Source organism: Leptonychotes weddellii, chromosome 9 (genome assembly GCF_054177405.1).
Source record: "Leptonychotes weddellii isolate Sample4059 chromosome 9, ASM5417740v2, whole genome shotgun sequence".
Classification (NCBI taxonomy): Eukaryota; Metazoa; Chordata; class Mammalia; order Carnivora; family Phocidae; genus Leptonychotes; species Leptonychotes weddellii.
This window is the reverse complement of record NC_138377.1, coordinates 88,550,262-88,578,145: the sequence shown is the minus strand read 5'-3', so window position 1 is coordinate 88,578,145 and position 27,884 is coordinate 88,550,262. Positions and strand designations below refer to the sequence as shown.

General features: G+C 40.5%; 1 protein-coding gene across 11 annotated transcripts in view; it reads right to left on the bottom strand.

Annotated features, from left to right (window-relative positions):
• The window catches only part of FAM81A (family with sequence similarity 81 member A), a 132,512-nt gene that overhangs the window by 15,095 nt on the left and 89,533 nt on the right, over window positions 1–27,884 (bottom strand). For 10 of the 11 annotated variants that reach the window (XM_081831181.1, XM_081831178.1, XM_081831179.1 and 7 more), the window contains 5 exons: window positions 26,816–26,934; window positions 12,000–12,129; window positions 9,982–10,088; window positions 3,168–3,303; window positions 1,380–1,575 (listed from right to left, as the gene is read on the bottom strand). In XM_081831181.1, coding sequence (XP_081687307.1) covers window positions 1,380–1,575; window positions 3,168–3,303; window positions 9,982–10,088; window positions 12,000–12,129; window positions 26,816–26,934 — 688 coding nt within the window. The remainder of the gene's footprint in view (window positions 1–1,379; window positions 1,576–3,167; window positions 3,304–9,981; window positions 10,089–11,999; window positions 12,130–26,815; window positions 26,935–27,884) is intronic. The other variant, XM_081831188.1, reaches the window with a different exon arrangement.

Below are 27,884 nucleotides of genomic sequence, written 5' to 3'. Positions count from 1 at the left end.
AGACACGTCTCCAAAGGCAAGGGAAACAAAAGCAAAAATGAGCTATTGGGACTTTTTCAAGATAAAAAGTTTTGCACAGCAAAGAAAACAGTCGACAAAACCAAAAGACAACCAACAGAGACGATATTTGCAAATGTCTTATCAGATAAAGGGCTAGTATCCAAAATCTATAAAGAACTTATCAAACTTGGTAAGAACAATCAAGAAATGGGCAGAAGACATGAACAGACATTTCTCCAAAGAGGACATACAAATGGCCATAGTCACAAGAAAAAATGCTCAACATCACCTGGCATCAGGGAAATACAAATCAAAACCTCAATGAGATACCTCACACCAGTCAGAATGGCTAAAATTAACAAGGCAGGAAATGACAGATGTTGGCAAGGATGCAGAGAAAGGGGAACCTTTACACTGTTGGTGGGAATGCAAGCTGGTACAGCCACTCTGGAAAACAGTATGGAGGTTCCTCAAAAAGTTGAAAATAGAGCTACCCTACAACCCAGCAATTACACTACTGGATATTTACCCCAAAGATACAAATGTAGTGATCCAAAGGGCCACCTGCACCCCAATGTTTATAGCAGCAATGTCCACAACAGCCAAACTATGAAAAGAGCCCAGATGTCCATCGACAGATGAATGGATAAAGAAGATATGGTTTATATATATATATAAATATATATATATATATAAATATATATATAAAATGAAATTTTGCCATTTGCAACAATATGGACGGAACTAGAGGGTATTATGCTAAGTGAAATAAGTCAATCAGAGAAAGGCAATTATCATATGCTCTCACTGATATGTGGATCTCACCGTTATGATCTCGCTCATCTCAAAACAGATGAACATAGGAAGAGAGGAAAAAATAAAACAAGACAAAATCAGAAAGGGAGACAAACCATAAAAGACTCTTAATCATAGGAAATAAACTGAGGGTTGCTGCAGGGGATGGGGGTGGAGGGATGGGGTAAATGGATGATGGGCATTAAGGAGGGCATGTGATGTAATGAGCACTGGGTTAGTTATATAAGACTGATGAATCACTGACCCCTACCTCTGAAACTAATAACACATTATATGTTAATTAATTGAATTTAAATAAAAAACATTTAAGGGCGCCTGGGTGGCTCAGGCGTTAAATGTCTGCCTTCGGCTCAGGTCATGATCCCAGGGTCCTGGGATGGAGCCCCGCATTGGGCTCCCTGCTTCTTCCTCTCCCACTCCCCCTGCTTGTGGTTCCTGCTCTCGCTGTCTCTGTCTCTGTCAAATAAATAAATAAAATCTTTAAAAAAAATGTTTTTTTAAAATAAAGACTAACAATTAAAAAGAAAAGAAAACCCATGAGAGTCATCTGCTTTTTGGCCTACCAGCGTCAACTTCTGCTTTCATTTCCTTCATGTCCTCATTCATCTGTAACTCCAACTTGCTGATGCGCCCATGCACTTTCTCCTCTTCTTGTTTTGTTCTCTGCACTTCCATATTCTTCTTCTGACTCTCTTCTATTTTGTCAAGTCTGGCTGACATCTGGCTGAGCTTCTTCTCCATGTCCCTTTCACTGGCTCCCTGAGATCGTGAAAAGAATTGCACCTGGTTATTCCAAAAAGAAAGTCTGTCCTGCACCTGCATTGTCATAGTATCATTTAACAACAATCTGCAGGGAACAGGATTGCAAAGGTGGCTTGTTGCTCACTCAAACATCCACTCTCCCCTGTTTCCTTAACAGACCCCCGATTTTCAGCTGGGTGTAAGCTCACCCAGAATTAAGACTACATTTTCTGCTGCCTCCTGAGGTCAGTGTGGCCATAGAGATAAAGTTCTGACCAATGAGATGTAAGTAGAAGGGTGTGTGGCAGCTTCCAGGAAAAGCTAAAAGGCAGCTGAGACCTATCTTTGCCCCTTCTGTCTTTTTTCTGTTCCTGGAATTCAGATGTAATGACTGGAACACTAGTGGTCATAACTGAACTATGAGAACAAGGGTCACTCTCTAGAACTGGCAGAGAGTTGAGCCAGAAGAATTGTGGGTTGCTGAGGACTGATAAGCTATCATATCAGCCCTACATTCCCTACCCCCAGACAGCTTTTCTGTGAAAGAGAAGTACGATGCTATCTTATTAAAGCTACTATTATCCTGGAGTTTACTGTTAGTGATTAACCAACCCACATGTAAAAATAAACACTCATCCAAAGACACAAAGCCTACAAATGTAGTAATATGAATCTAAGTAAATCAATCAGTAGATCTGATAATATATGGGAGAATGCTTAAAGAAATATTTGAAATATTAAATATTTTCTTTTCTTTCCAACATGCCTAGTTTTTATGGGAATCTGCGTCTGCGTGTAAGCTTTGGAGGCCAAGACTATAAACACTGAGCTGTAAGTGGGCTATTGCCTGACCTAGCTCTCTTGATGTTATACAATGCAGTCTGCATGGAGAGCAGCTCAGCCCTGAGAGACAGCAGTCAGAGATGAAAACTGGACCAGATGCTTCTGCTCCATCAAAGTCCAACAGGAGGAAGCAGTTCAAGAAAAGAGAAGAGAGAGGAAGATGGTCAGGCTAAATCACCAAACCAAAAAAAAAAAAATTTTCTTGCCAAATACCAGTTTCAGAGCCTACTGGTTTTGAATACTCTACATGCAAGGCTTTCCTGATGGTTTTTGAGCAGTTCTGCAAACCTTCATTCTCTAGGAGAGTGGGGTAAAAAGAACAAAAATGGAGAAGAAAAGGGTAGATTTTGTTGACATGCTTCCCCGTGACTCCGCATCCTGTGGTTATAGTGTGATGGAGGGGCCTAGCCGGAGAAACCTAGTCGACATTGTGTTTTCCAGATGATGAAATTCAACCAAACTAGGATGAAGTTTGTAGTTAGTTCTACTTAGAAATGCAGGTGGACAATTTGGTTCATGAAGGTCTTGACTTAAACTGATCTTAGCTGAAAGTGCTGAAATTTTCTACTTTGCCTTGGTTGACCAAAACAAGTCCAAGCGCTCCCTTTATAACGAGCACAGAGAAAGAAAAATTCTAAGGCAAGAAACAACTGAGCAGCTTAATGTGGTGCTAAATCAATCAATGCTAAATTGCTAGGGATTATTCACAAACATTGCAGGCCCCCGCCAAATAACTTTACTATATTATGCTGTACATCAATACCTACACTGTTTTCCTTAACAACCAAGGAAAGCTGATCGATTTTCTGTAAAAGTTCTTTCTCTATCCGTTCTTGTTCCTGTTGCAACCAATTCCGTGCAGATAAAATCTCATTACTGAGTTCCTCAATCGTACCTTTAAATCTAAAATAAGAAAATCAGCAAGTTAGATGTAAAACAACTGTAAAATTACATCACACAACCTTAGTCTCTGGCTATCAAATTTCTCATAAATATGTCAGCATTAACCTTGGCTCCCTCAGAATTACAAGCTTACCTTCCCTTAGAATTGCCCTTAGCACTAAATTGGGGGTAGGGGTGGGGGGCAGGGAAGGAGGATACAACAGACAAGCTCCTGATAATACTACTGGTGAGGAGCTGGTGGGGTGGGTGTGGAGGCGTCAGAGTGACACACAGCTATGCCAGGTGTCACCTTTGCCTTCAGAGGGTCCCCAGTGCTACTGGCTCAGAAAACACCCTTCGTTCCTCCTCTCTTTCCCTAGGCTCTTCCTCCTTCTCCCTGTGATCTCCCAGGACTAGAGCCTGACTGCCTTTTCTGGAATGTTCACCAAATTGCTCTAGCCCCATAGAGATATTTCCTAATTTAAACCAAAAAGCAAATTAAAAGGAAAAGAAAAAAAAAAAAGAAAGAAACCCATCCTCCATTTCTCTGGTCCTCACCCTTCTCAAATACCTTAAGATAGTACTCCACTCTTGCTACCTCCCCTTCATTACTTTTGTATTCATTTTATTATGAAATGGACTAAAAGTAGGAAAGAACATATGACTTAAGTAATAATAGTAATAATAAAATAGAAGACCCTAATTATCTGCTCTGTTTTCCTCTTCTTTCCTATTAAGAAATCCTCAGATGTGAGCTGGGTCCATGGCTGCCTGACCAGAGACTATATCCCCAAGCTCTCTTACAGCTAGATGTAACCATATGACCAACTTGGGCAACAGGACACATGTAAGAGTGGCAGGTCCAACTTCCTGGGTCATGCCACCATAAAAAGCTTCTGGGCCTTACCTGGGCAGGAAGCCAACCCCCAGCCCCATGCAACTGTGGAGCTCAGCCGGCAGCTCTGCCTGACCAGGAAGACCACCCACAGAGCACTGCAACTTTAATGCATTCATTATTCTAACAGTGTTTTGATGTAGTCTTTAGGGTTTCTCTATATAAGATCATACCATCTGTAAACAGGGATAATTTTACTTCTCTTTTTCTGATTTGAATGCCTTTTATTCCTTTTTCTTGCCTAAATGCCCAGCCTAGGACCTCTAGTACTGTGTTCAACAGAAGTGGGGAGAGTGAGCACCCCACCTTGTTCCTGATTTTAGAGGAGAAGCTTTCAGCTTTTCACCGCTGAGTATAATTGATTTTAATTATCTGTGGGCTTGTCAATATATGGCCTTTATTATGTCAAAATACATTCTTCCTATACCCAATTTGTTGGGAGTGTTTATCACGAAAAGGGTATCAAATTTTGCTTCTTCCACATTATTGAGATAATCATATGATTTTTTCATCCTTCATTCTGTCAATGTGGTATATCACATTTATTGATTTGCCTATATCGAACCATCTTTGCATCCCAGGGATAAATCCCACTTGATCATGGTGTATGATCCTTTTAATTTGCTGTTGAATTTGGTTTGCTAGCATTCTGTCGAGAGTTTTTACATCTATGTTCATCAGGGTGATTGGCCTGTCTTTGGTATGAGGGTAATGTTGGATTTATAAAATGAGTTTGGAAGTGTTTCCTCCTCTTTAATTTTTTGGAGGAGTTTGAGAATGATTGGCATTAATTCTGCTTTAAATTTTGGTAGTATTCATCCATTAAGCCATCTGGTCCTGGGCTTTTCTTTCCTGGGAGGTTTTGGATTAGTGATTCAATCTCCTTGTTATTGGTCTGTTCAGATTTTCTGTTTCTTCCTGATTCTGTCTTGATAGGTTCTATGTTTCCAGGAATTTATCCATTTCTTCTAGTTATCCAATTTGTTGGCATATGATTGTTCATGGTAGTCTCTTATGATCCTTTGTATCTCTGTGCCATCAGTTATAACGTCTCCTCTTTCATTTATAATTTTATTTGAGTCTTCTTTTTTTTTTCTTGGTTAATCTGCCTAAAGTTTTGTCAATGTGGTGTATCTTTAAAAAAAACCCCAACAATTAGTTTAATTAATTTTTCCCATTGTTTTTCTATTGTTCTCTATGCTCTATTTCATTTATTTTTGGCCTAATCTTTATTATTTCCTTCCTTCCGCTATTTTTGTGCTTAGTTTGTTGTTTTCTAATTCCTTGAGATATAAATTTAGGTTATTTATTCAAGATCTTTCCTTTTTCTTAATGTCCATATTTATTGCTGCAAACTTTCCTCATAAAACTGCTTTGGCTGCATCCCATATGTTTTAGTACATTGTATTTCCATTTTCATCTATTTCAAGAATTTCTAAATTTCCCTTTTGATTTTCTTTGAGCCATCTGTTGATCAGGAGTGTGCTGTTTAATTTCCACATATTTGTGAATTTTCCAATTTTCCTCCTACTATTGATTTCTAGTTTCATGCCACTGTGGTCAGAAAAGGTACCTGATATGATTTTGATCTTCTTTAATTTCTTAAGACTTGTTTTGTGAGCCACGCCTGGGTGGTTCAGTCGGTTAAGCATCTGCTTTTGGCTCAGGTCATGATCCCAGGGTCCAGGGATCGAGCCCCACGTCGGGCTCCCTGCTCAGCGGAGAGCCTGCTTCTCCCTCTCCCTCTGCCTACCGCTCCACCTGCTTGTGCTCTCTCTCTGTCAAATAAATAAATAAAATCTTAAAAAAAAAAAAAAAGACCTGCTTCGTGACCTAACATATGATCTATCCTAGAGAATATTCTATGTGCACTTTTTTTTTAAAGATTTTATTTATTGGGGCGCCTGAGTGGCTCAGTCGGTTAAGCGTCTGCCTTCAGCTCAGGTCATGATCCCAGGGCCCTGGGATTGAGCCCCGCATCGGGCTCACTGCTCAGCGGAGAGCCTGCTTCTCCCTCTCCCTCTACCTGCCACTCTATCTGTGCTCTTTCTCTCTCTGTCAAATAAATAAATAAAATCTTTAAAAAAAAAAAAAGATTTTATTTATTTTTGACAGAGAGAGAGAGAGAGTGTGTGTACAAGCAGGGGAAGCAGCAGGCAGAAGGAGAGGGAGAAGTAGACTCCCCGCTCAGCAGGGAGCCCGATGTGGGACTCGATCCCAGAACCCGAGGATCATGACCCGAGCCAAAGGCAGACGCTTAACCGTCTGAGCCACCCAGGCGCCCCTCTATGTGCACTTAAAAGGAATTTGTATTCTGCTACTGTTGGATGGAAAGTTCTATATATGTCTGTTAGGTTTCTAGTTGGACAGGGCTTCTGCTTCTGCTCTGAGGTCAGGGGGTGGGGGGAAACACTGGCATTCAAGCAGGGCTGCTGGCTGGGCTCCCTGGCCAGATAGGGCTGCTGGGCTAGGCTACATGATCAAACAGAGCCACTAACTGCACTGGGCAATTACCTCTGGTTGGCTGAGGTCTCAGATTGTGTTCCCTGGCTGAGCAGTGCTGCTCTTTGGACTCCATGATTAAGGGCTGCAGGCTGAGCTCCACAACTGCACCTGATCGAGTGGGATCCCAAGCTATGCTTTCCAGACAGATGTTGCTACTGGCTAGCCTCCAGGTTCAGTTGGCTTCATGATCAGACAGCACCTCAGGCTACGCTCCACAACTGGGCGGGCTTCTGGCTGTGCTGCAGTATGGACGGAGGTTACTGGCCAGGCTCCCTGGTCAGGTGGGGCCAGCAGCGGTACCTCACAGTTGGGTGGGGCTGGCGGCTGGGTTTTGCCATCAGGCAGAATCACTGTCTGGGCTTCATGGTTAGGTAGGGCCCCAGTCTATATTCTGTTTTGGGGAGGGGTTACTGGCTGGGTTCCCTGCTTGAGCAAGGCTGCAGGCAGTGCTCAACAAGTAAATGGAACTAGTCTGGGCTCCACTTGCTTGGCAGGGCTGTAGGCTGGGCTCTGGAGCTGGGAAGTACTGGAGGGTGGGCTCCAAGGCTGCCTGGGGTCACTGTTCAGGCTCCCTAATCAGGTGGGGCCAGAGGTTACAGCTTTTATTTTCAAAGATTATTATATTTTCTAGAAGTTCTTTTTGGTTGTTTTCAATTCTGGCTGATCATTTTTGATAATCTCTCATTCCTTAGTCATACTTTTAAAATGTGTGTGTGTGTGTGTGTACTCACAATACAAATGTCTCACATACAAATGTCTGTGTGTACACATATACTTATTTTATCCAATAATTCCCATATATGCAATATTTAACTGTCTGAATCCTCTTTTTCCTGTTTCTTCTGACTCTATCACTTATGTGGCTTTTTCCCTTGTTTTGTTTTACAATTTCCAATTATATACTTGTATTCCCTAGAACTTCATCTGTTTGTGGGAAGCCTTGAAGACTGAGTATTTGCATTTGCTTATACCATGCATCTCAGGCCACTGTGGCCAAACAGGATTATTCTGAGAGTAAATTATCCACTGTGGTTTTCTTCAAGTTGCCTGGGTAATGTGAATTCTAGCTCTAAATCAATATAAAGGCTGTATTGTGGGGGCAGCTGGCTGGCTCCGTCAGTAGAGCATATGACTCTTGATCTCGGGGGTTGTGAATTCAAGACCTGTTGGGTGTAGAGCTTATTTTAAAAATAAACAAATAAAATAAATAAATAAAGGCTGTATTGTGGTCCTGAATTTTCAAGGAATATCTTTTATCCCTCTACTGAGAGCCAAGATTTAGACAGGTGAGTTTCCTTAGGCTCTCTTTGTGGAATGGGTTTTTTCCCTACTTCACCCAAACAGGGGTTTACCTTTTGGGTCCCCAATCTGACCTTCTGCCCCAGGCTTTGTCCCCTCTCCCCTGTGAACAGCATTTGTGTCTAGACTTCTAGACTTTAAGTTGTAGGAAGAAAAACAAAGATGTTCATGTCTGCTGACTAGTAATATCTCCTAAGGAAGTAATTTAGAGAGGAAAAAATACGAAGATGTTTATTTTTTTCCTCTGTGATGGAAGGAAGAGGATTGAAGAGATTTTTTTATGTACTTGGCAAGCTTGTAGGATCTATGAGAAGTGGTGACATAACTCAATGATTATATAAATACAGATAATTAGAGGAAAAGAAACATGCTTTCCATAAGAGAATTCCTGTTAACTCAGCAACAACCCTGAAACAGCATTAAATACGGTACGATGAGATGTAAGAACCAGGAGGATGATTAATTTAAAATTTCCACACGTCTCTAACACAGTTCTGTGCTGAAATCATCTTTAAAAAATACATTAAGTCAAATACACACACACACACACACAGTGACTACTGGCTCTGCTTTGGCAGGAAAATGCCAAGCTCATGAAGATTCATGATAGGAAAAGATGGATGGTTTTGTGACTGAGCAGAAGGGCAGATGATGAGCTTCACCGTGGGCAAGTACAGTTTAAAGCATCACTGTAACAAAAACGGGAAAGTATAACCCATGATAGGGTGCCAACTGGAACGCTCACAATCACCCTAGCGCACACCTCTCCCACCTGCCCTACTGCAACCACGCCCCCAACTGATGTCCCCATCTCTGCTTCGGCCTGGTCCATTTTCCGATTGCCACCAAGACCATTTAAAAATAGTATATAAATCTTATTCTCTCACCCCATCTGCCCCAAACCCTGCAGCAGCTCCTTACTGCACTAAAGCCAGAGACCAAAGCCCTGCATGTGGTCTACAGGGCCCTGCCCCAGGCCCACCTCCTCCCCAGCCCCCGCTTCCCCTCTTTACCTAGTGAAGTTCTTACCTCCCTCTTTACCTAGTGAATTCCATTCATTCTTCAGCTCTTACTTCAAGCACTGCCTCCTGAGGAAGGAGGCCCCACAACCAGGCCTCTGTTATTCGCTCTCAGAGCGCCACTGTATTAGCTTCCTGCAGCTGCGATGACTAATTACCACAACTTGGTGGCTTATTCTTTCATAGTTCTGGAGGTCAGAGGTCTAAAATCAGTTTCACTGGACTAAAGCTGAAGTGCGAGCAGGGGTGGTTCCTTCTGGAAGCTCTCGGGGCGGGGGGGGGGGTAGAATCACTGCCTTGCTGTTTTCAGCTGCTGGTGGCCCCTTCCTCACCTTCGAAGTGCATCACTCCCATCTCTTCCTCCGTCATCATGTGCTCTTCTCTCATGACTCTGCCCCTCCTGCCTCCCCCTTACAGACACTCCAGGGGTTACATCGGGTCTCTCCGGTAACCCAGGGTAATCTACACATCCTAAAATCCTTAATCACATCTGCAAAGTCCCTTTTTGCCAGATAAGGTTACATATTCACAGGGACTAGGACATGGTGATATTTGGGAGACAATTATTCAGCCTACCACATCCATGTACCTTTCCTTCAAAGCGATGGCCACCATTAGTAATAATATAGCTTACACTCACGTGAGTCATTATTTGATGAGGGCTCATCCACTCCCTAGACTACAAGCTCCACAAGGATAGGAACAGAGTCTGTTTTTCTTAATTTCTGGATGCTCAGCACCTAGGCCAGCACTCAACGTATATTTACTGAATGACTAGACAGATTATAAGCCAACTACTAAAATCAATAATGAATGTAAAGTGGCAATATGCTCCAAGGAAATTTTTCCTCTTAACTTCCATTATTGTTTTTACTTTGTTTTGTGCAATAAATAAAAACGAAGAGGCAAAAAAACTGGACTATGGAATAGGCTTCTCAAGAACTTCAACCCAAAAAAAAGGTCTGTAAGTTGACTACTTACTTTGTATCCAAAAGTTGAAGCTGGTGGTTACTGTCTCTGTGGGACATCTTCAATTTGGTGCTTTGCTCTGATATCGACAAGTCCACTCTGTTCAAAAGCTGAGAAATCTGGGAAAGAAGCTTTGCTTGTAATATCACATCTGATCTTTTCAGAGGTAACCTCAGATAACATTTAGTAAGCTGTATTCTAGGCCATGACATTAAGATTCAATATAATTTAATCAATTCATTTAGGAGCTCACCTTGTCTTTCCACTTCCATTTCCTATCATACACACTCATCAAAAATCAGGACCAGGAACACTGCCAAAATATTCATTAGGCTCTGAGTACTTAACTTTATAGTTCTCTGATAAACAAGCCTACTTCCTCCCCGGGACCACTATGTCCACCTGCTGGCACAAAATACGATGGGTTTTTTTGTTTTTTTTTTTTTACCTTGGAATTTCTATACGAACGTGGCTGCTAGTCATAGAGAACGGAACTCTTATCACTTAAAATGCCATTAAGGTACCAGATTTACCTCCATATCTAGTCAAGTCCCGAGAAAACAGATTTTGTAAATTATATCCCTCCAACTCATTTTTTTCACTACCTACCCCTTTCCCTTGTCTTTCTACTAAAATTTAATATAAAACTAATCCTATATGAAATGCATTTAGTTGCTGCAAAAGTTATGATGTTCTATATTCCCTTACTTAGAAATTCATGGAACGAGTATTTATTAGACCCAGAACAAAGGAAAAGTATATCTCTTTTTATAGATTTCTATATGTATTTTACTTGGGTTGGCTACTGGGAAGCTTAATATTTCCTAAGCATTTATTTCCTGATGTGATAATTCTGTTCTCACTCATTCTTTGAAAAAAATTATTGGACTTGTTGTTTTGTTGTGGTTTTTTTTTCATGGCTTTATAATATCTGTTTTTCACATAAGTAGATTTAGATCTTTATTGAATATATTTTGGACACAAGTACTTTGAATCCAGTAAATTGACCAGATGCCCCATTTTACTGGAATGGTCTCTCTTTACATGAAGAATAGCAAGCAGAGCAGATACTGTGGGGCAAATCCTAGAAAACAGGCCCCTTTATGGCAAAAGGAAACTTCAAAGTAGCCAAAAAACAAACTGTAAAATGCCAAGAGTATGGGTTTATGAAATTGATCTGTAAATTTCAAGGTGGAATACTCTAAGATTCATCAGCCAGCCTACCTTCTAGCTTTGTCTGAATCCTTTTCCACAAAGGACTGTGATGAGGTAGCACAGCATGAGGCCCAGTGCAGTAACTATTTCCTGAACCAAAACTTGGAACAAGTGGCATATAAAAGAAAGCCTGGGGGCGCCTGGGTGGCTCAGATGGTTAAGCATCTGCCTTCGGCTCAGGTCATGATCTCAGGGTCCTGGGATTGAGCCCCGCATCGGGCTCCCTGCTCGGAGGGAAGCCTGCTTCTCTCTCCCCCTCTACCGTTCCCCCTGCTTGTGCTCTCTCGGTCTCTCTGTCAAATAAATAAATAAAATCTTAAAAAAAAAAAAAAATTAAAGCCTGATCACCTACCTATGCAAGAAGTAGTTTTGGAGCTATAATTTAGAATTTCTGGAATATAGTCATTGTTTTAGGAATGGGGGAAAGAATCTTTAAAAGTAGGACTGTACCAAAAACTCTCGGTGCTTTGCTTGCCATACCCATGAAGGGCCACTGCAGTGAGACAGAGGGAGGAAGAAATGAGGAAAAGACATTCGGGGCGCCTGGTTGGCTCAGGGTCCTGGGATTGAGCCCCACATCGGGCTCCCTGCTCAGCGGGAAGCCTGCTTCTCCCTCTCCCGCTCCCCCTGCTTGTGGTCCCTCTCCTCCTGTCTCTCTCTCTCTCTCTCTGACAAATAAATAAATAAAATCTTAAAAAAAAAAAAAGGAAAAGATATGCACATTCTGGGAGCGCTGGCTGGTTTCTCAACATCATGTTATCCTTAGCTAAGAACAAATTACCTATTTTTAAAAGGCTACCTGAAATCGGCCATACCTGTCCCTCTGCATCTTTGATTTTTGTTTCCAAGATAAGTTTGGCAGCTTGCTGTTCTTTGTTCAAGTGCTGGAGCCCCTCGTAAGTTGTTTTGTGCTCTGCAGAGAGTCTGGCTATGCTGGCGTCACATCTGTCCAGGCAAACAACAAAGCTAACTCTTATTAAAGTTTAAAAACAAGCACTGAAGCTTCTTGACGTACTGGAAAATGCATGACCCCACTCCAAGAAACTGTACTATGACTCATTGTTTTACATAGAGGTTCACAGGAATGCAGGGAGCTGCCCTCATTATGGTTTTTAAGTTAAACCACAGGGATGTTGCTTAATAAGAGTAGGGATGAAACCATCAAAGTAGCAAAGGCTTTACAGTGCTCATGAGTACAAAACTGTACATGCAGTGAGGGCCCAATGACGAAAGGCTTATACAGTGTGCTGGATGTGGCCTTTACTCTTTGGTAACACCTCCGTCCTTCCAAGTTCTTTGGGTCTTCTTTGGATCTTGGAGGCAACTTCTACCACATTTGAAAGTACTGCTCCTAACCTTTTACCACATCACCTGTGAGGCTGGCTGCTTTGAGTGGGGTCCAGAGCAGGAGAAGGCTCTGCTGCGGGTCCTAGCTGCTCTGCTCCTTGGGCCTGAGAACTTGGCAGTTCTGATGGTGCTCAAAGTATCTGTGGCAGGGAAGTTGTGTGGGGGACCTCTGTCAAACCCTAAGAGCAGTGTCACAGAATAGCCCCCTGGGAATACGGAGCAAAGTCATGCCCCGTTCCAACCCAATCATCCTGCTCTGAGAAGTAGCTGTTGGCTTGCTACTGGGCTCTGGCAGAAACTACATGCCGAAGCATGGGACATTAAGTAACCATGCAACCTGGTCAGTCTGTCGTGAGCACCAAGCTTTAAAGGGAGGCATATGAGTAACACGCCATCTTCAAGGGGGAGGGATACAAAGCCATCAGGCTTAAATAGGTCCCAAAGGCATAAGTAAATTGCATGAGCCCAGACTCCCATGGCATATACTCTTGCTACTGCCAACTTTCCTTCAACTCACACATATGGCCTCTTGAGGAGTTCCTGAGGACCAGGTGGATTGAAGGAGGAAGAGTCAGGCCGGGTTGACGGAAGGTGCCAATACGCTGACACCTTCCAGAAGAAAACTGCTGACACTTCAAAGCCCACTTAGGAGTGGCCCTCAAGGGTATCAAGGAAGGTAAACCCTCACAGTTGGCAGAAGTTCAAACAATGTATCTGAGGATTCATTTTGCCTAGAATAAAACATGGCCAGATGTTCATGGGCACTGGCTAATGGTGAGAGCCACAGAAGAAAGACAATTGGAGGACTGGTGACAAGGGGAAAGGGTTATATAAATGGATCGCTCAGAATTGACAGAGCAATTTTGTTTCTTGTGAACGCTCTCTGTATCAAAGGGGCAGAAGCCCACAGACTGTACTTCCCAAACAACCTTGCCAGCCGGGTTCTGACTCAGATCCCACCAATGAGTGGCACTTACGCTCCCCTGGCAGGGGCGGGCAGACATGTGGTAAACTGCCCATGTGAGGTTTACGGCCACCTCCAGGCACACTCCTGCAAATCACTTACTTCCATGTTACACGCAGCTAATATTATCAATGTCTCCTTTCTGTGATTCTTGTACATCCTACTTTCCTGGGAGCCAAGAGCAGTTTACTTCCGTTGTTTCCCCAAATCTGCCAATGGTTTTACAAACTCTAATGTCCTGGATTAAATCCCTTCCTGATAAAATACTTAAAGAGTGGTTTCTGTTTTCTTGACCGAAACTTGATGCATATATAGTCATTAAAATTTCACAAGGAAGCAAACAAAATATTAATCAACTATCTCTGGATCATATGTGATTTTTAAAAAAATTTTCATTCTTTTATAAATTGTACAACTTTCCTGCAATAAGTATATATAATTTTATGATCAGAAGAACAATTATACAAAGAAAATATTTCGATCAACAGCCGTGTACAAAGAATACATTACAATTTCATGGAATATGCACTAACCTACCATCTTTCCCTCGGCTCCGCATGAAGCAGAAATGAGGCTGGAGCACAAGGAACACAGAGCTAGAGAAATGTGGGTAGAGTCACTGTCATCAAATGAGGTCAGGTTCAAGGCAATATACAGCAGAAGTAGAGAGGCCGGAGTTGGAACCCCAATCCATAATTCACTCATTCAGTCAATAAGTATTTGTAGGATGACTACTATGTGTCACACGATAACCATACAAAATGAGGACACAGTGGGAATTTTTTTCTTCGGTACACAAACCACACAATCTAGAAATTAAAAAAAAAGATTCTCATGCCACTACCATGATAATGTTATTCAGCTTATGTGTATATTTTTTCTATTATTGATGGAGATCTTATCTGACATTCTGTTCTTGTTCATTATTCCGTGACTCAGACAAATAAGCTCAGAAGATTGGGAACTTGCTGAACAAGTCACTATAAATACACAGACTGAAGAACAAGCCTGTGACTGCTCACAGTCAGAAAATCAGCGGTCTGCGATCTTCCTAAAAGCACTGGGAATGTATTCTTTAAGATGTTTATCTGCACTGGGGCCTCAACGAGGTTTATAAACTGTTTCCTAAATGACTTAGATACTGAAAAGGATCTCACTCACTAAATCATATAAAGTATTTGCAAACAACTATCAAAAACAGCATAGTAATTGATAAAGGTTAAAGTATAAATCTCTCTAGAAGTTTGAAAAATAAAATACTGATCTCTAGTTTATAAGCCTGAATAAAGATTAGATGGCATGCTAGTGCTTGGTTAGGCTTTCTAATAAGCTATAAGATTTAACAAATTTACTAATCATTTTGTACTGAAATGTTGCAAATTAAAACTACTACCTGCTCTGTCAGTTAAACATGGTGGACTGAACATATGCCCTCATTTTGGCTCCCTCCTGAAAACCTATCAAGATGACTCCAGATGAATAAAAAGGTGTTAAGTCCAAAAAGACAAAAAAGAATGGGAGGAAAAAAAAAATATGGGAGAAAGTAGAAAACAGACAGATGGTGCAGAAGATGGAGCAAAGCGTATGTTTTGCTACAGCTGGTGCTGTAAGCTTGAAGGGCTCCATATCTGAAAACCAACAGATGTAAGAAGTTTTAGTTTCCACAGGGTAAGAGGGGTAAGAACTGGCTCCACTCATGACAGAACACAGGAACCAGGGTAACCAAAACCAGAGACTTGAGTGGGGCTCCACCAGCTGTGGAAAGCTCAACAAAACAAAACAAAACAAAACAAAAAACCTGGATCAAATGAGTTTAAAAGAAATATGTTTAAGATACTGAAAAAATCAAAGACAGAATAATATCTATCAAGAGAACTCTAAATTATTAAAAAAAAAAAATAGGCAGAGAGGAAAGAAGAACAAGTGGGTAAGAGAAAAATGAGAAACCCTAGAAGTATACCACAGTGTCTTCACAGACCTAACTCTAGACTGGACATGACTGAAGATAGAGCCAGTGAGTTAGAAGACAGTAGCAAGGAGCTCACTCAGAAGGCTACAAAGATAGAGATTAAAAACATGGGAAAATAGCTAAGAGACAAGGAGGACAAATAAAGAGATGCTAACACAGAAAGAGGAGTTGAGAAGTCCCCAAAGATGGAAATGGAGAGAATGGCCTATCTGAGGGGTGAGTGCTGACAGTTTTCTAAAACTGAAGAAAAACATGAGTTTTCAAGTGTTCAGTGAATACAAAGTGGTGTAAGCAAAATAAACAGGGCATAGTGAAATTCTGATAACCTATTACAGAGAAAATCTTAAAAGCTACCAGAGACTAAAGACAGGTAACCTACCAAGGACCTACTGTAAGACTGACAGCACACAGTAGGTATCAGAAGACAGCAGATACCATAATGGTGGAAGACGATGGAGAAACCTCCTTAGGATTGAGGGTAAATAACATATCATCCAAGAAAAAAACGCAAAATAAAGACACAGACCGTTTTAGACATGCAAAGATTAAGAAATGTATTGGCCACAAACCCCAAACTGAAAGAGTCACTAAATCATGTACTTCAGTAAAAAGAAAAGAGTATCCAGGAATGTCTGGCTGGCTCAGTTGGTAGAGTATGTGACTCTTGATCTTTGGATTGTAAATTTGAGCCCCACATTGGGTATAGAGATTACTTAAAAATCTTAAAAAAAAAAAAAAGCACTCAGAGAAAGGAGTGGGATGCAAGAAACAATGGTGAACAAACTGAGATTACTGGTTAATTTATTGTATACGCTGAAGAAAGTAAGCTACCACCTCAATTATTCCAACCTTAAAAGTCTTTTCTTGGTACTGACTCACATTTACCTGAAGCTGAACAACTTGTTTAACTCATTTTGTTAAAATGCTATAATCCTTTTTGGAAGTAACAGAAAAAAAATTAATGGGACAAATTTTTTTGTAAATATTGACTTAAATACTTAAAATTTTTAAAAATATTTTAAACAATCTGACAAAACTGCATATATGCATTTAAATTTTTTCAATATTCATAGTACAATATACACAATTAAGCAATAATTATGCCATTGTTCTTCTGTATTAGAAATCTTTTTTGAATGTCAATGCCCGATGTTGGAGAAGTTTGTAGAATCAAGGTGTATCACACACTACTGGTGGAAAAATAAATTTTACAAGCTTTCTATAAGGCAACTTGGCAGGATATACCCCAAATATTGAAACATAAAATATTTCCCTGTGCCTTTCAATCTAGTGTCCAGTGAATACAAAGTGGGGTAAGTAAAATTATTAGGTATTAACCCCAAAGAAACAAAGCTGTGAGAAAAAAAAAAAGGCAAACTAAATATAGTTCTGTATCTGTGTAAATTCCTGCTGTTTAACTTGCTTCAATTTTAGAATACAGACCAAAATCCTTTAAAATGCCCAAAAAAGGTTGCTCCCTACCCTCTAATTTCCAGCATCATCTCACACATCTCTGTCCCTTTTCTCCTCTTCATCCGGCAACACTGATTATATTTCAGGGTTTTGAACTTACCTCACTCCTTCCCACTTCAAGGCCTTGACCCATGGTGTTTTCTGTATGGAATATTCTTCCCTGACTACTTCACTTGGTTAGTTACTATTCATCCCTTAGAGCTAAGCATACAAGTCACTTCCTTAAGGAAGCCTGCCCAGAGCCCCTAGAGATCAGGCACACCAATTATACAATTCGAGAATGCCCCACATATCTCTTTTGCTGAACTTCTTGTAATTAAAACTTTTTATGATTGTCACTATTTTGGATCTCTTACTCCTTGTTTCATAATATACTCTCATTATTGGTCCATGCATGGCTCACTTTATTCAGTTAATTATTTTTAATAACTGCTCCCATGAAAGTAAGCATTTTGAATCTTGTATCATCATTCCCTTGTTTTCCTATTAAGATAATTAATTAAAAGCCAAGAAACAGACTTTTAACCACAGAGAACAAACTGATGGTTACCAGAAGGGAGATGGGGTGGGTGGGTGAAATAGGGGATGGGGATAAAGGAGTGCACTTGTGATGAGCACCAGGTGATGTATAGAATTCCTGAATCACTGTGTTGTACACCTGAAAGTAATATAACACTGTATGTTAACTATCCTGGAATTAAAATTAAATTGACTTTAGACAATTAATTGCATACACACACATATGTAAGTACATATATATGTAAATATGTATGTAAATATATATGTACATATATAATAGCATGCATATTTCTCAAAAGTATGTATATGTATGTTTTAGTTGAATTTAACTTTTACAAAAGGCATTATGTCATATGCAATATTTTGGTACTTATTTTTTCCACTTATTATATTGCTAAGACTCATCTATATTGCCATATACCACTGTAGTTCATTTTGACAATAGAATAACATTCTACTGTTTGTTACAATTTATGTGCCCATACTCCCATTGATGGGCACTTTGGGTTATTTCAGTGTTTTGCTATTGTGAATGATGCTGTTGTGAACAGGACCCCTTCTGGTATAAGAATTTCTCTTATGCAGAAATTGATGGATCATGGATATGGGATGTTCAACACTGGAAATGTTCAATATCAGACTCCACTAACTCATACTCCCACTAGCAATGCATAAGAGCTCCTAAGAAGCTACAACCTATCTAAATGCTTGGCATTTTTAGATGTTTCAGATGCCAGTCAACTGTGTGAAAAAAACATATTCTGTTGTGTTTCTGAATTTTCATTTCCACATCAACCATAGATGTTAAATCTCTTCACATGTTTATTGACCAATTATGTTTCTGCTTTGGTAAAATGTCATTCACTTTTCTTACCCATTGTTATGCTGGGTTGTTCTAATTATTCTTATTAATTTGTAGGAAGTCTTTATATGTTCTTAACACTAATCCTTTACCAGCCAATATCTTCCACAGTTTGTAATATCTCCTTTTCGTCTTTAAAGGGTCTTTGGATGAGCAATGTTTTAAATTTTAATATAATCAAATCCATCAATGCTTTTTATGTCAAGAAAAAAATCCTCCCCTACCTAAAGGTTGAAAAGATATTCATCTATATTTTTCTATTAAAAATTTTTAAGTCTGATGGACATTGGGGAGGGTGTGTGTTATAATGAGCACTGGATATTATATAAGACTGATGAATTGTGCACAGATCTGTACCCCTGAAACAAATAAAACATTATATATTAATTAATTGAATTTAAATTAAAAAAAAATTTTTTTTTTTTAAGATTTATTTATTTGACAGAGAGACACAGCGAGAGAGGGAACACAAGCAGGGGGAGTGAGAGAGGGAGAAGCAGGCTTCCCGCCGAACAGGGAGCCCAATGCTGGGCTTGATCCCAGGACCCTGGGATCATGACCTGAGTCGAAGGCAGACACTTAACGACTGAGCCACCCAGGTGCCCCTTAAAAAATTTTTTTTAATAAATAAATAAGGAAAGCAAAACTTAGAAACCCCCAACAAGAAAAATAAAACAAAGTTTTTAAGTCTTATTTTTAGCATTTAAGCCCTTTCCCCATCCAGAGCTGATTTTGTATCTGATATGAGGTAGGAAAAAAATTATTATTTTTGACATGGATAATATATTTTTCAGCTCCATTCATTGAGCAATCCCTCCTTTCTCCACGGATCTGCTGCCATCTACGACATATATCAAAGTCCCACACATCTGTGGTTCAATTTGCATACTCTCTAATTCTATTCCATTGTTCACTTTTTCTATCCCAAAGCCAAGAGCACATAGTTTCATAACAAGTCTTGCTATCAGGTTAGGCAATTCTCCCCTCCCTGGTCATGTTCAGAAGCAGCCTCGATATTTTCTGACTCTTAACCCTTACATATAAACATTAGGGTCATTTTATCAAGTTCAATTTAACACTCTTTTGGGATATTAACTGGAATTTCACTGATTCTGAAAATCAATTTGAAAGAATTGATATCTTTAAAAATATTAAGACTTCCTACCCTTGAATATATCTATCTCCATTTACTTATGTTTTCTTATTATTTCTTAATCAAATTTTTAAAAATTTTCCCTATAGCAGTCTTGAACAATTTTTGTTAGATTTCTGCCTAGTTATTATATATTCTCTGATTTTATTTTAAGTATGTTTTCTAGGTATTTGCTATTGTTTTATAGTAAGGAAACTGACTTTTGTGTATTAATATATCTACCCACCTTGCTAAGTACACATTAACAGATCAAAAGAGAAGAATATCTGACTTGAACGGATGCAAAAAACACTTGAGAAAACCCAGTACAAATTCATAGATTCTTAATGAATTAGGAATGTAAAAAAACTTACTTAATCTGATAAATCTATGTTTAAAAAAAAAACTAGAGCAGGGGCACCTGGCTGGCTCAGTCAGTTGAGTGAGCAACTCTTGGTTTCAGCTTGGGTCATGATCTCAGGGTCCTGGGATCCAGCCCCGTGTTAGGCTCCATGCTCAGCATGGAATCTGCTTGGGATTCTCTCTCTCCCTCTCCTTCTGCCCTTCCTCACTGCTAGTGCATTCTCTTTCTCTTTAAAATAAATAAGTAAAGTTAAAAAAAAAAAAAACTACAGCAATTATCATTCAAAATGGAAGAACACTGGAAGAATTTCATTAAAGTAAAAACCAAGAGAAAGATGCCCCCAATCACAACATCTACTTAACACTGTATTGGAGGGTTTAGCCATTGCAAAATAACAACAAAAAGAGACTAAGGATACAAGGATCAGAAAAGAAGAAATAAAATTGTCATTATTTACAGATGAAATGATTTCTATAGAAAACTCCAAACATCTACAAATAAATTATTCAAATCATAAGTGAAATTAAATAATTGTTTTGCAGTAAGTTTGATGTCTATCTCCCCTACTAGATAGAATATAAATTGCAAGCAAGAGGGATGATATCTGCCCTTTTCATCACAAAAACCCGTGTCCAGTACATTGCTTTGCATGCAGTAGAGGCTCAATAAATATTATTGAATGAGTGAACATAAAGAATATTTACTATGTACCATGCACTGTGCAAGATCCTTGATACGTATTACTTCATTTCATCTTCACAAATCATCCCCATTTCACAAATGATGGTTAAAAATAACACCAAACACAGATCCTTCTTTTTTGAGTTCATAATTTTTTATCAAAATATTTAAATCTGGGGCGCCTGGGTGGCTCAGTCAGTTAAGCAGCTGCCTTCAGCTCAGGTCATGATCCCAGGGTCCTGGGATCGAGCCCCGCATCGGGCTCCCTGCTCAGCAGGAAGCCTGCTTCTCCCTCTGCCTGCCACTTCCCCTGCTTGTGCTCTCTCTCTCTCTGTGTCAAATAAATAAATAAAAAATTAAAAAAATTTTAAATCTTCTTTGGGGACATCTGAGGTTTGAACATACCATGAAATAAAAAAAATATATTATAGAAAGGCTTTATTTTCCAATCCAAACACAGCTTTCCGGTTAGAAACTGTCAGATATCACTACATCAGACCAGTTTCATTATCTTTGCAGAGCTGTTTGAGGGACAGACTAAGTTTGAAAAAGTTATTTAGAAAGGTCTCAAAATTATCCTGATGCTCATGGCTCACTGATTTTCACTAGCTATAGCTTGGCCTCAGTATTACTTCTCACTTGGAAATACAAATACTACAACATAAATTTCCATTAACACCAAGGAGTAGTTACATAGATTAAATTATGGCACCCCCATGCAGCAGGACACTCCATATCCAAGGAAGTAGTATGCTAGATCTATGTGCATACTTGAAGAAAGCCCGCAATATATTGCTATGCAGGAGCACTGAAGTTGCAGAATAATATATATAATACTTTGTAAAATTAAAATCACACTGTTAGGTAATTGTTATGCTGCAAACCATCATATTACTATGATGATAAATTATTACCTTATAACTATGTATGAGAAAGTCTAAAAGGACAGACAGCAAGCTGCTAACATTAGTTACCTGTAAGGAGTAAAACAGAGCAAGGGGCTGGTGAGCCTTCATTTTTTTATGTTATATATTTCATAATGTTTCTGACTATTTATTACCAGCACATTTCACTTCTATGCCTTTATAAATAAGGGGACAAACCGGTGGCGGGGGGGCCGTGGGGTGTGTGTGTGCAGGGTAGGATACCAAAGCCTGCCATCAGAAAGCACACACAGTGGAATCCACTCCCGTTTTCTCATGTTAAAAACAAAGTTATCGGGGCGCCTGGGTGGCTCAGTTGGTTAAGCGACTGCCTTCGGCTCAGGTCATGATCCTGGAGTCCCGGGATCGAGTCCCGCATCGGGCTCCCTGCTCAGCGGGGTGTCTGCTCCTCCCTCTCCCGCTCCCCCCTCTTGTGCTCTCTCACTCTCTCTCTTAAATAAATAAATAAATAAAATCTTTAAAAAAAAAAAAGTTATCCTTACTCTCAAATATTTCAGGAAAAAAAACTTACATATGAAAGAATAATAGAGTAAATGGAACAAAATGTTAACACTTGTGAATCTTGCAAATTTTCTGTAGGTTTCAAATTATTTCAAAATAAATAAATAGATAAGAAAAAAGGGGGAAGCTATATAGCTATCTTAGCTAATATCGAATTAAAGGCATCATTCTTGTCTTAAAAAAAAAAAAACACTCATAAAAGACAGCCTCAGGGTTCTAAATATAGCTGTGTGCATGGCTCAACAGCTTTTGTTAAACAAGAATTCACAATGAATCTGACCAGTTGCCCTATTTTATCCCAATGTTATATTATAGATGAACCAATAATGTAGTCATTCCAAAATTTCCCTTTTCAGGTCTTTAGATAGCTGTCTTCCATGTGCAGTTCTTGGTTGTGGCCCTCCTGTGGCAGAGTAACCTTTCACCTGGTTATCAGATCAGTGGTGGGGACGTGGTCAGAAGTCCATCAACAGAGTCCCAAAGGTCTAGCAATGGACCTGACCAGGCAACATGCTTAAGCAGAACGTCTCTTATAGTTTGTGACATGGTGGCCTAGCGCACCAAAGGCAGTGACATTTAAAACATTAAGTTGTTCATATTCCATATTATTATTACCTATAATATATATAATAATCCCTGCATATATACACAATTAAGCCCTTAACGGCAGACAATAATTTAATTGAATCAGATTGTAGAGCAATTTATGTCACAGGGTATTGTCAAAAACAGTAGAGGGCACCTGGGTGGCGCAGTCGGTTGTGTCCGACTCTTGGTTTCAGCTCAGGTCATGATCTCATGGTCGTGAGACTGAGCCCCACGTCAGACTCCACGCTCAGTGCAAGTCTGCTTGAGATTCTCTCCCCCTCTCCTCTGCCCCTCCTGTTCATTCTCTCTCCCCCGACCCAATAAATAATAAATAAATAAATAAATCTATCTTTAAAAAACAAACAACAAACAAACAGTAGAGCAATTTACCAGCAATTAATGGAGCCTAAGATCTGGGTGTGATACCTACAGAGGCCGCCAGCTTAATAAAAGACCGGGGAAAGAGACAGTCAAAGAGAGTCCTGCTAAAACCACTGTCTTCACAGGATGACTGAGCACCAGATGCTTTATTTTGCAGGGGAAACAGACATCACTAAAATAACCCAGCCAAGTCACTAAACAACAACAAAAGCAAACGGGGGTAAGGGCTTGTCAACATCCAGGATTGCTATGCTATATTACCTAAAATGTCCAGTTTTTACTAAAAATTATGAGACACACAAAGACACCAGAAAATGTGAACTAAACATGGAATAAAAGCAGGAAAAGAAACTGCCAGTGAGAGGGAACAGGTGTCAGATTTAAAAGACACAGACTTCAAGGCAGCCATAATAAATGTAGGATGATCAAAGAAATAGAGAAAACACCCTTTAAGAAGTAAAGGAAGGGGGACGCCTGGGTGGCTCAGTCAGTTAAGCGTCTGCCTTCAGCTCAGGTCATGATCCCAGGGTCCTGGGATCGAGTCCCGCATCGGGCTCCCTGCTCTGCGGGGAGCCTGCTTCTCCCTCTGCCTCTGCCTCTCTCTCTCTCTCATGAATAAATAAATAAAATCTTTAAAAAAAAAAAAAAAAAGAAGTAAAGGAAGGTTAAAAAAAAAAAGAAGTAAAGGAAGGTATAATGACAAAGTCTCATCAAATAGAGAATATCAACAAAGAGACAGAAATAATTTCTTAAAAGGACCAAATGGACCCAATCAAGAAAATGAAAAGAAAACCCTTAGAAAGGGGGAAAACTTTTTCAGCTCAGATATCTGATAAGTGAACTGAATCTAGAATATATAAAGAACTCCTATTGCTCAATAATAAAAAGACAATTAATCCACTTAAAAATGGGCAAAGGATCTGAATAAACAGTTCTCCAAGGAAGACGTACGAATGACCAATGAGCGCGCTGAATGATGTTCAGCACCATTAGTAGGGAAATGTAAATCAAAACCACAAGACAGGGAGCCTGGGTGGCTCAGTCATTAAGCGTCTGCCTTTGGCTCGAGTCATGATCCCAGCGTCCTGGGATCGAGCTCCGCATCGGGCTCCCTGCTCAGCGGGGAGCCTGCTTCTCCCTCTCCCCACCCCCCACTCGTGCTCTCTCTCACTATCTCTCTCTCTCTCTCTCTCAAATAAATAAAACCTTTAAAAAAAAAAAAGTGTTAAATATAGAGTCACCACATAACACAACAATTACACTCCTAGGTATATATATATCCAAGAGAAATGAAAACATATGGCCACACAGAAACTTGTATGTGAATGTTCGTGGCAGCATTATTTATAAGAGCCTAAGATTTTTAATCTGATGATGTCTAATTTATCTCTTTTTTCCTGTGCACCTGGACTTGCTTACCTTGAGGGAATTTGTGCATCTGCCTCAGTCTGAAGCTATTCCTCCTCTAAGGCTCTGATGCCACAAAAAAAGACCTTGTAGAGGAAACTGGAAGTGGCCGCTGAGCAGAAGGCCAAGTAAAGGACCAACTGTTCCAGTAGGAACGGGAAAGCTGAACTCCCTTAGCTCCACTTTAGGGGGAGGTGAAACCCTCTGAGAAAGTCCTGTTCAGAGTGTGCCACTCTTAGTGGGGTAAGGGCGTCTCTCTCCTCCAGCAGAATCACAGAGGAAGCCGCCGGGGCCTGCTTCCTATCAGTGAATCACCAGTGGATCCATAAACGCTAGAAAATAAAACCTGAAACAATACAGAAGCCTAATAATTTAAGACTATCACTTAAAAAATTCATACCCCTGGGGTGCCCAGGTGGCACAGTCGATTGAGCAACCAACTCTTGGTTTTGGCTCTGGTCGTGATCTCAGGGTCGTGAGATCCAGCCCTGTGCCGAGTCCTACATCGGGCTCTGCGTTCAGCATGGAGTCTGCTTAAGATTCTTTCTCCCTCTCCCTCTGCCCCTCCCCTGCTCACACTCTCTCTCTCTCTCAAATGAATAAATAAATCTTAAAAAAAAAAAAAAAAAAAAGCTTATACTCCTCCAATTCAATGCAAGAAAGCCAAAACTTCGCCAATGAATTTTTTTTCGCGTAAGTTGATTTCAACAACAAGTCTCATTAGCATTCCAGGGAAAGACTGGTAGAGCCACAAAACAAAGCAAAAATAGGGGGTGCTCACAACAAATGTGTGTGATTGTTTCAGAGTAAAGTATTTGTTACAGAGAAGGAACCTGCAGGGTAGAGAAGTTAGTAAGAAACTGCAGAGGAAAAATGTAAAATTCCTGAAAATATTTCAAGGTCATCTCTCCATTTTGTAATTGGAACCAGCTTCATGAGGATAATTTCATGGCTGCTGCCCTTGTGGTAATAAGCGCTCCCTCGTGTTATGTGTTCACTCCATGCCATGCCCTATGCTAGGCCTCGTCCATATTTGGCCCCACTTAATCTTCATCTGCAACTAAAGTGCATAGGCAGATCCTCAAATTTTCCAGAAGTCCCTGCTCTGCCCTGTAGCTCTGAAGCCCTTCTAATTCCTCACTCTTCTGGGAGGTATCGCAGAAAGGGGTTGCTTTTAAGCCAATCTCCACAAAAAGAATCCAGGTTTTTCAGTCCTGTTACAGTGATTTTCTAGATCATTAATTCATCCAAACAAACATTTATTGAGTATCTACTCTTTTCCAGAGAACTGTTCTATGCACACATGTTACAAAAGTAAAAGATACGGTACTCTGTCCCAAGACAGTGAAGAAAACAGACAGATTCAAAAGAACAGAATGCTAGGGGAGCTCAGGAGAGTGGGCTATCAGGGAAGACTTCCTGGAGGAGACAACATTGGAGCTGAACTTGAAAGGCTGACTAGAAGTTAGAAAAAAGGGGGAAAAGGCATGCTGAGTGCAAGAACAGCATGTGCAAAGGTACACAGATAGGAGAGCATGGCCCATTCAGGGAATAACAAATAGCGGATCACTGCTGAAAAATACAGTGCCAAGGGTGAGAGAGATAAGAAGGTCAGTGGGGTTCACCACAAAGGGTCATACCAAGAAGACTGGAGCTGACCCAAATGAGAATAGAAAACCACACAACTAGGCCTACATTCAATCCACGGAGCCCTGTGCTGAGACTGATGTTCACCTACCAGACCCAAACACACATGCCCAGCATTCAAGGCCCTTCATGTGCTGTCTGCACAAATACCCCAACACTACCCTCCTCTGCTCCACAGAGGCTTTGGATCCTGTGGGTCCTGTTCTTTCTTCCATCCAACCCTTTACAGGCCACCCTCATTTTCACATCAGCCTGATTCGAACAGCTCTCGAGTAGACTTGTACTTGACTCTTAACGGCAGCAGAGGGCAGAAGCGGCCCATAAATATTTTAGAAATTGTACATTTCCAACAGGTTCCTGGGAGACTCCAATGCTGCGTCCACAGAGCATGCTTTCGGTAGCAAGGGGATGGAACAGCAACTTCTATACCATCTGAGGTCAAAGATCTCTTTTTCTAAATTTCTAATCTATGGGAGACCAATATTTTCAGAAAATAAAATAAAAATAAATTATAAGGAAAATGAAAATTTTAAAAGAGACACAAAATGTAAGTCTCAACTTTATCTTATTGGGGTCAATAAACATAATATTTCGAATGCCAAATTACACAGGTCAGCTACGCTCTCCCAACCTTTACTTCCCTGAACACAGCACCAATTGCAGCAACATAAGAAATTATGGCATGCTCATAATCAGGTGTAACTTCTACCTTAGATTTTACGGGCAAAGGAGGGGATATACTAGAAGAATACAAAGAATTTGCTTTGGGGCTTTGTGAATATATACTTTGCGAAGTGGAGCTGATGAAAAACAGCTCTTGACAGATACAGTCCCACACATCCGACCACCTACCTTGCCACTCTTCCCCGAAGGTCTCCCAAACCGGAGAGCTGACGCATCTCCAGAGTCTTTAAGGCAGAATTCGTTCCGTAGCTGATGTTGTCCCGGGCCCGGATCTGCTCCTGGAGTACCTGGGCAACACAAAAAACCACCAAGAGGGTCATCTGAGAATGTACATGCTGCCACAAAAGAATTTTATACTTTTGGCAAAAATAATAACATTTAACCGCATTCGTAAGAGGCTCCTTTTTAACAGCCACCTGATATACACGTATACAGAGAAGCAGGGACTTAGAGAGACCTCAGAGATCTCACACAGACCCAGTCCCTTAATCTGCCACTAAAAACCCTGAGACGTGGATGTCACGTGACTTGGTGGAGCGCCGCCCCCCGCCCCACCTCTCCTGCTGCTGTAGGACGGGGCAAAGCTCAGACTAGGGCTAAGACCCTGGACATTTGCTATACAGTTCAGAGCTCTTTCTACCACCCCAGGCTATTTTTCAGTAGTCACTGCTTTAAGTGAACACTCCCTAAATTTATCAGGAAGCAAAAAATTAAGAGCAAGCAGGGACAGGGATGGGCAGGGGTTGTCAAACAGGTCCAAATTCAGTTCCTCTAGCTGTGTGATCCTGGGCAAGTGTGTAAAGTTCTCTTAGCTTCCTTGTCCTCATCTGTTCATAGTAATGGTGACTGTAGTCTTCAGGGCACTGTGAATGTTACATGAGATAAAACATAGGAAGCACTTAATAATGCCTAGCATATAGCAAAGACAGCAAATGCTGATCTTCTTCTAGCACTTATCTGAGAACAGTATTTATGCTGGAAAGGTAGAATGGTGTCTCTTAGAAAGGCATTAAATGAAAGCAGAACTGCTCGAAGATCAGGTGGCCCAGCGGAAGTGTGGCCTCGTGGAGCATCCATCCTGGGAATCCTCGAAGGAATGATGGAGATGCGGATGGTGAGGACACCCCTGGTTGTTTACTGAGCATGTACCAGACAGAGGAGCCTGGTGCTGCTGCACGCTGCCATGCACCAAATCAAATCCACGCTCTCAGGACCCCCGTGTTACGGGCCAGGATTG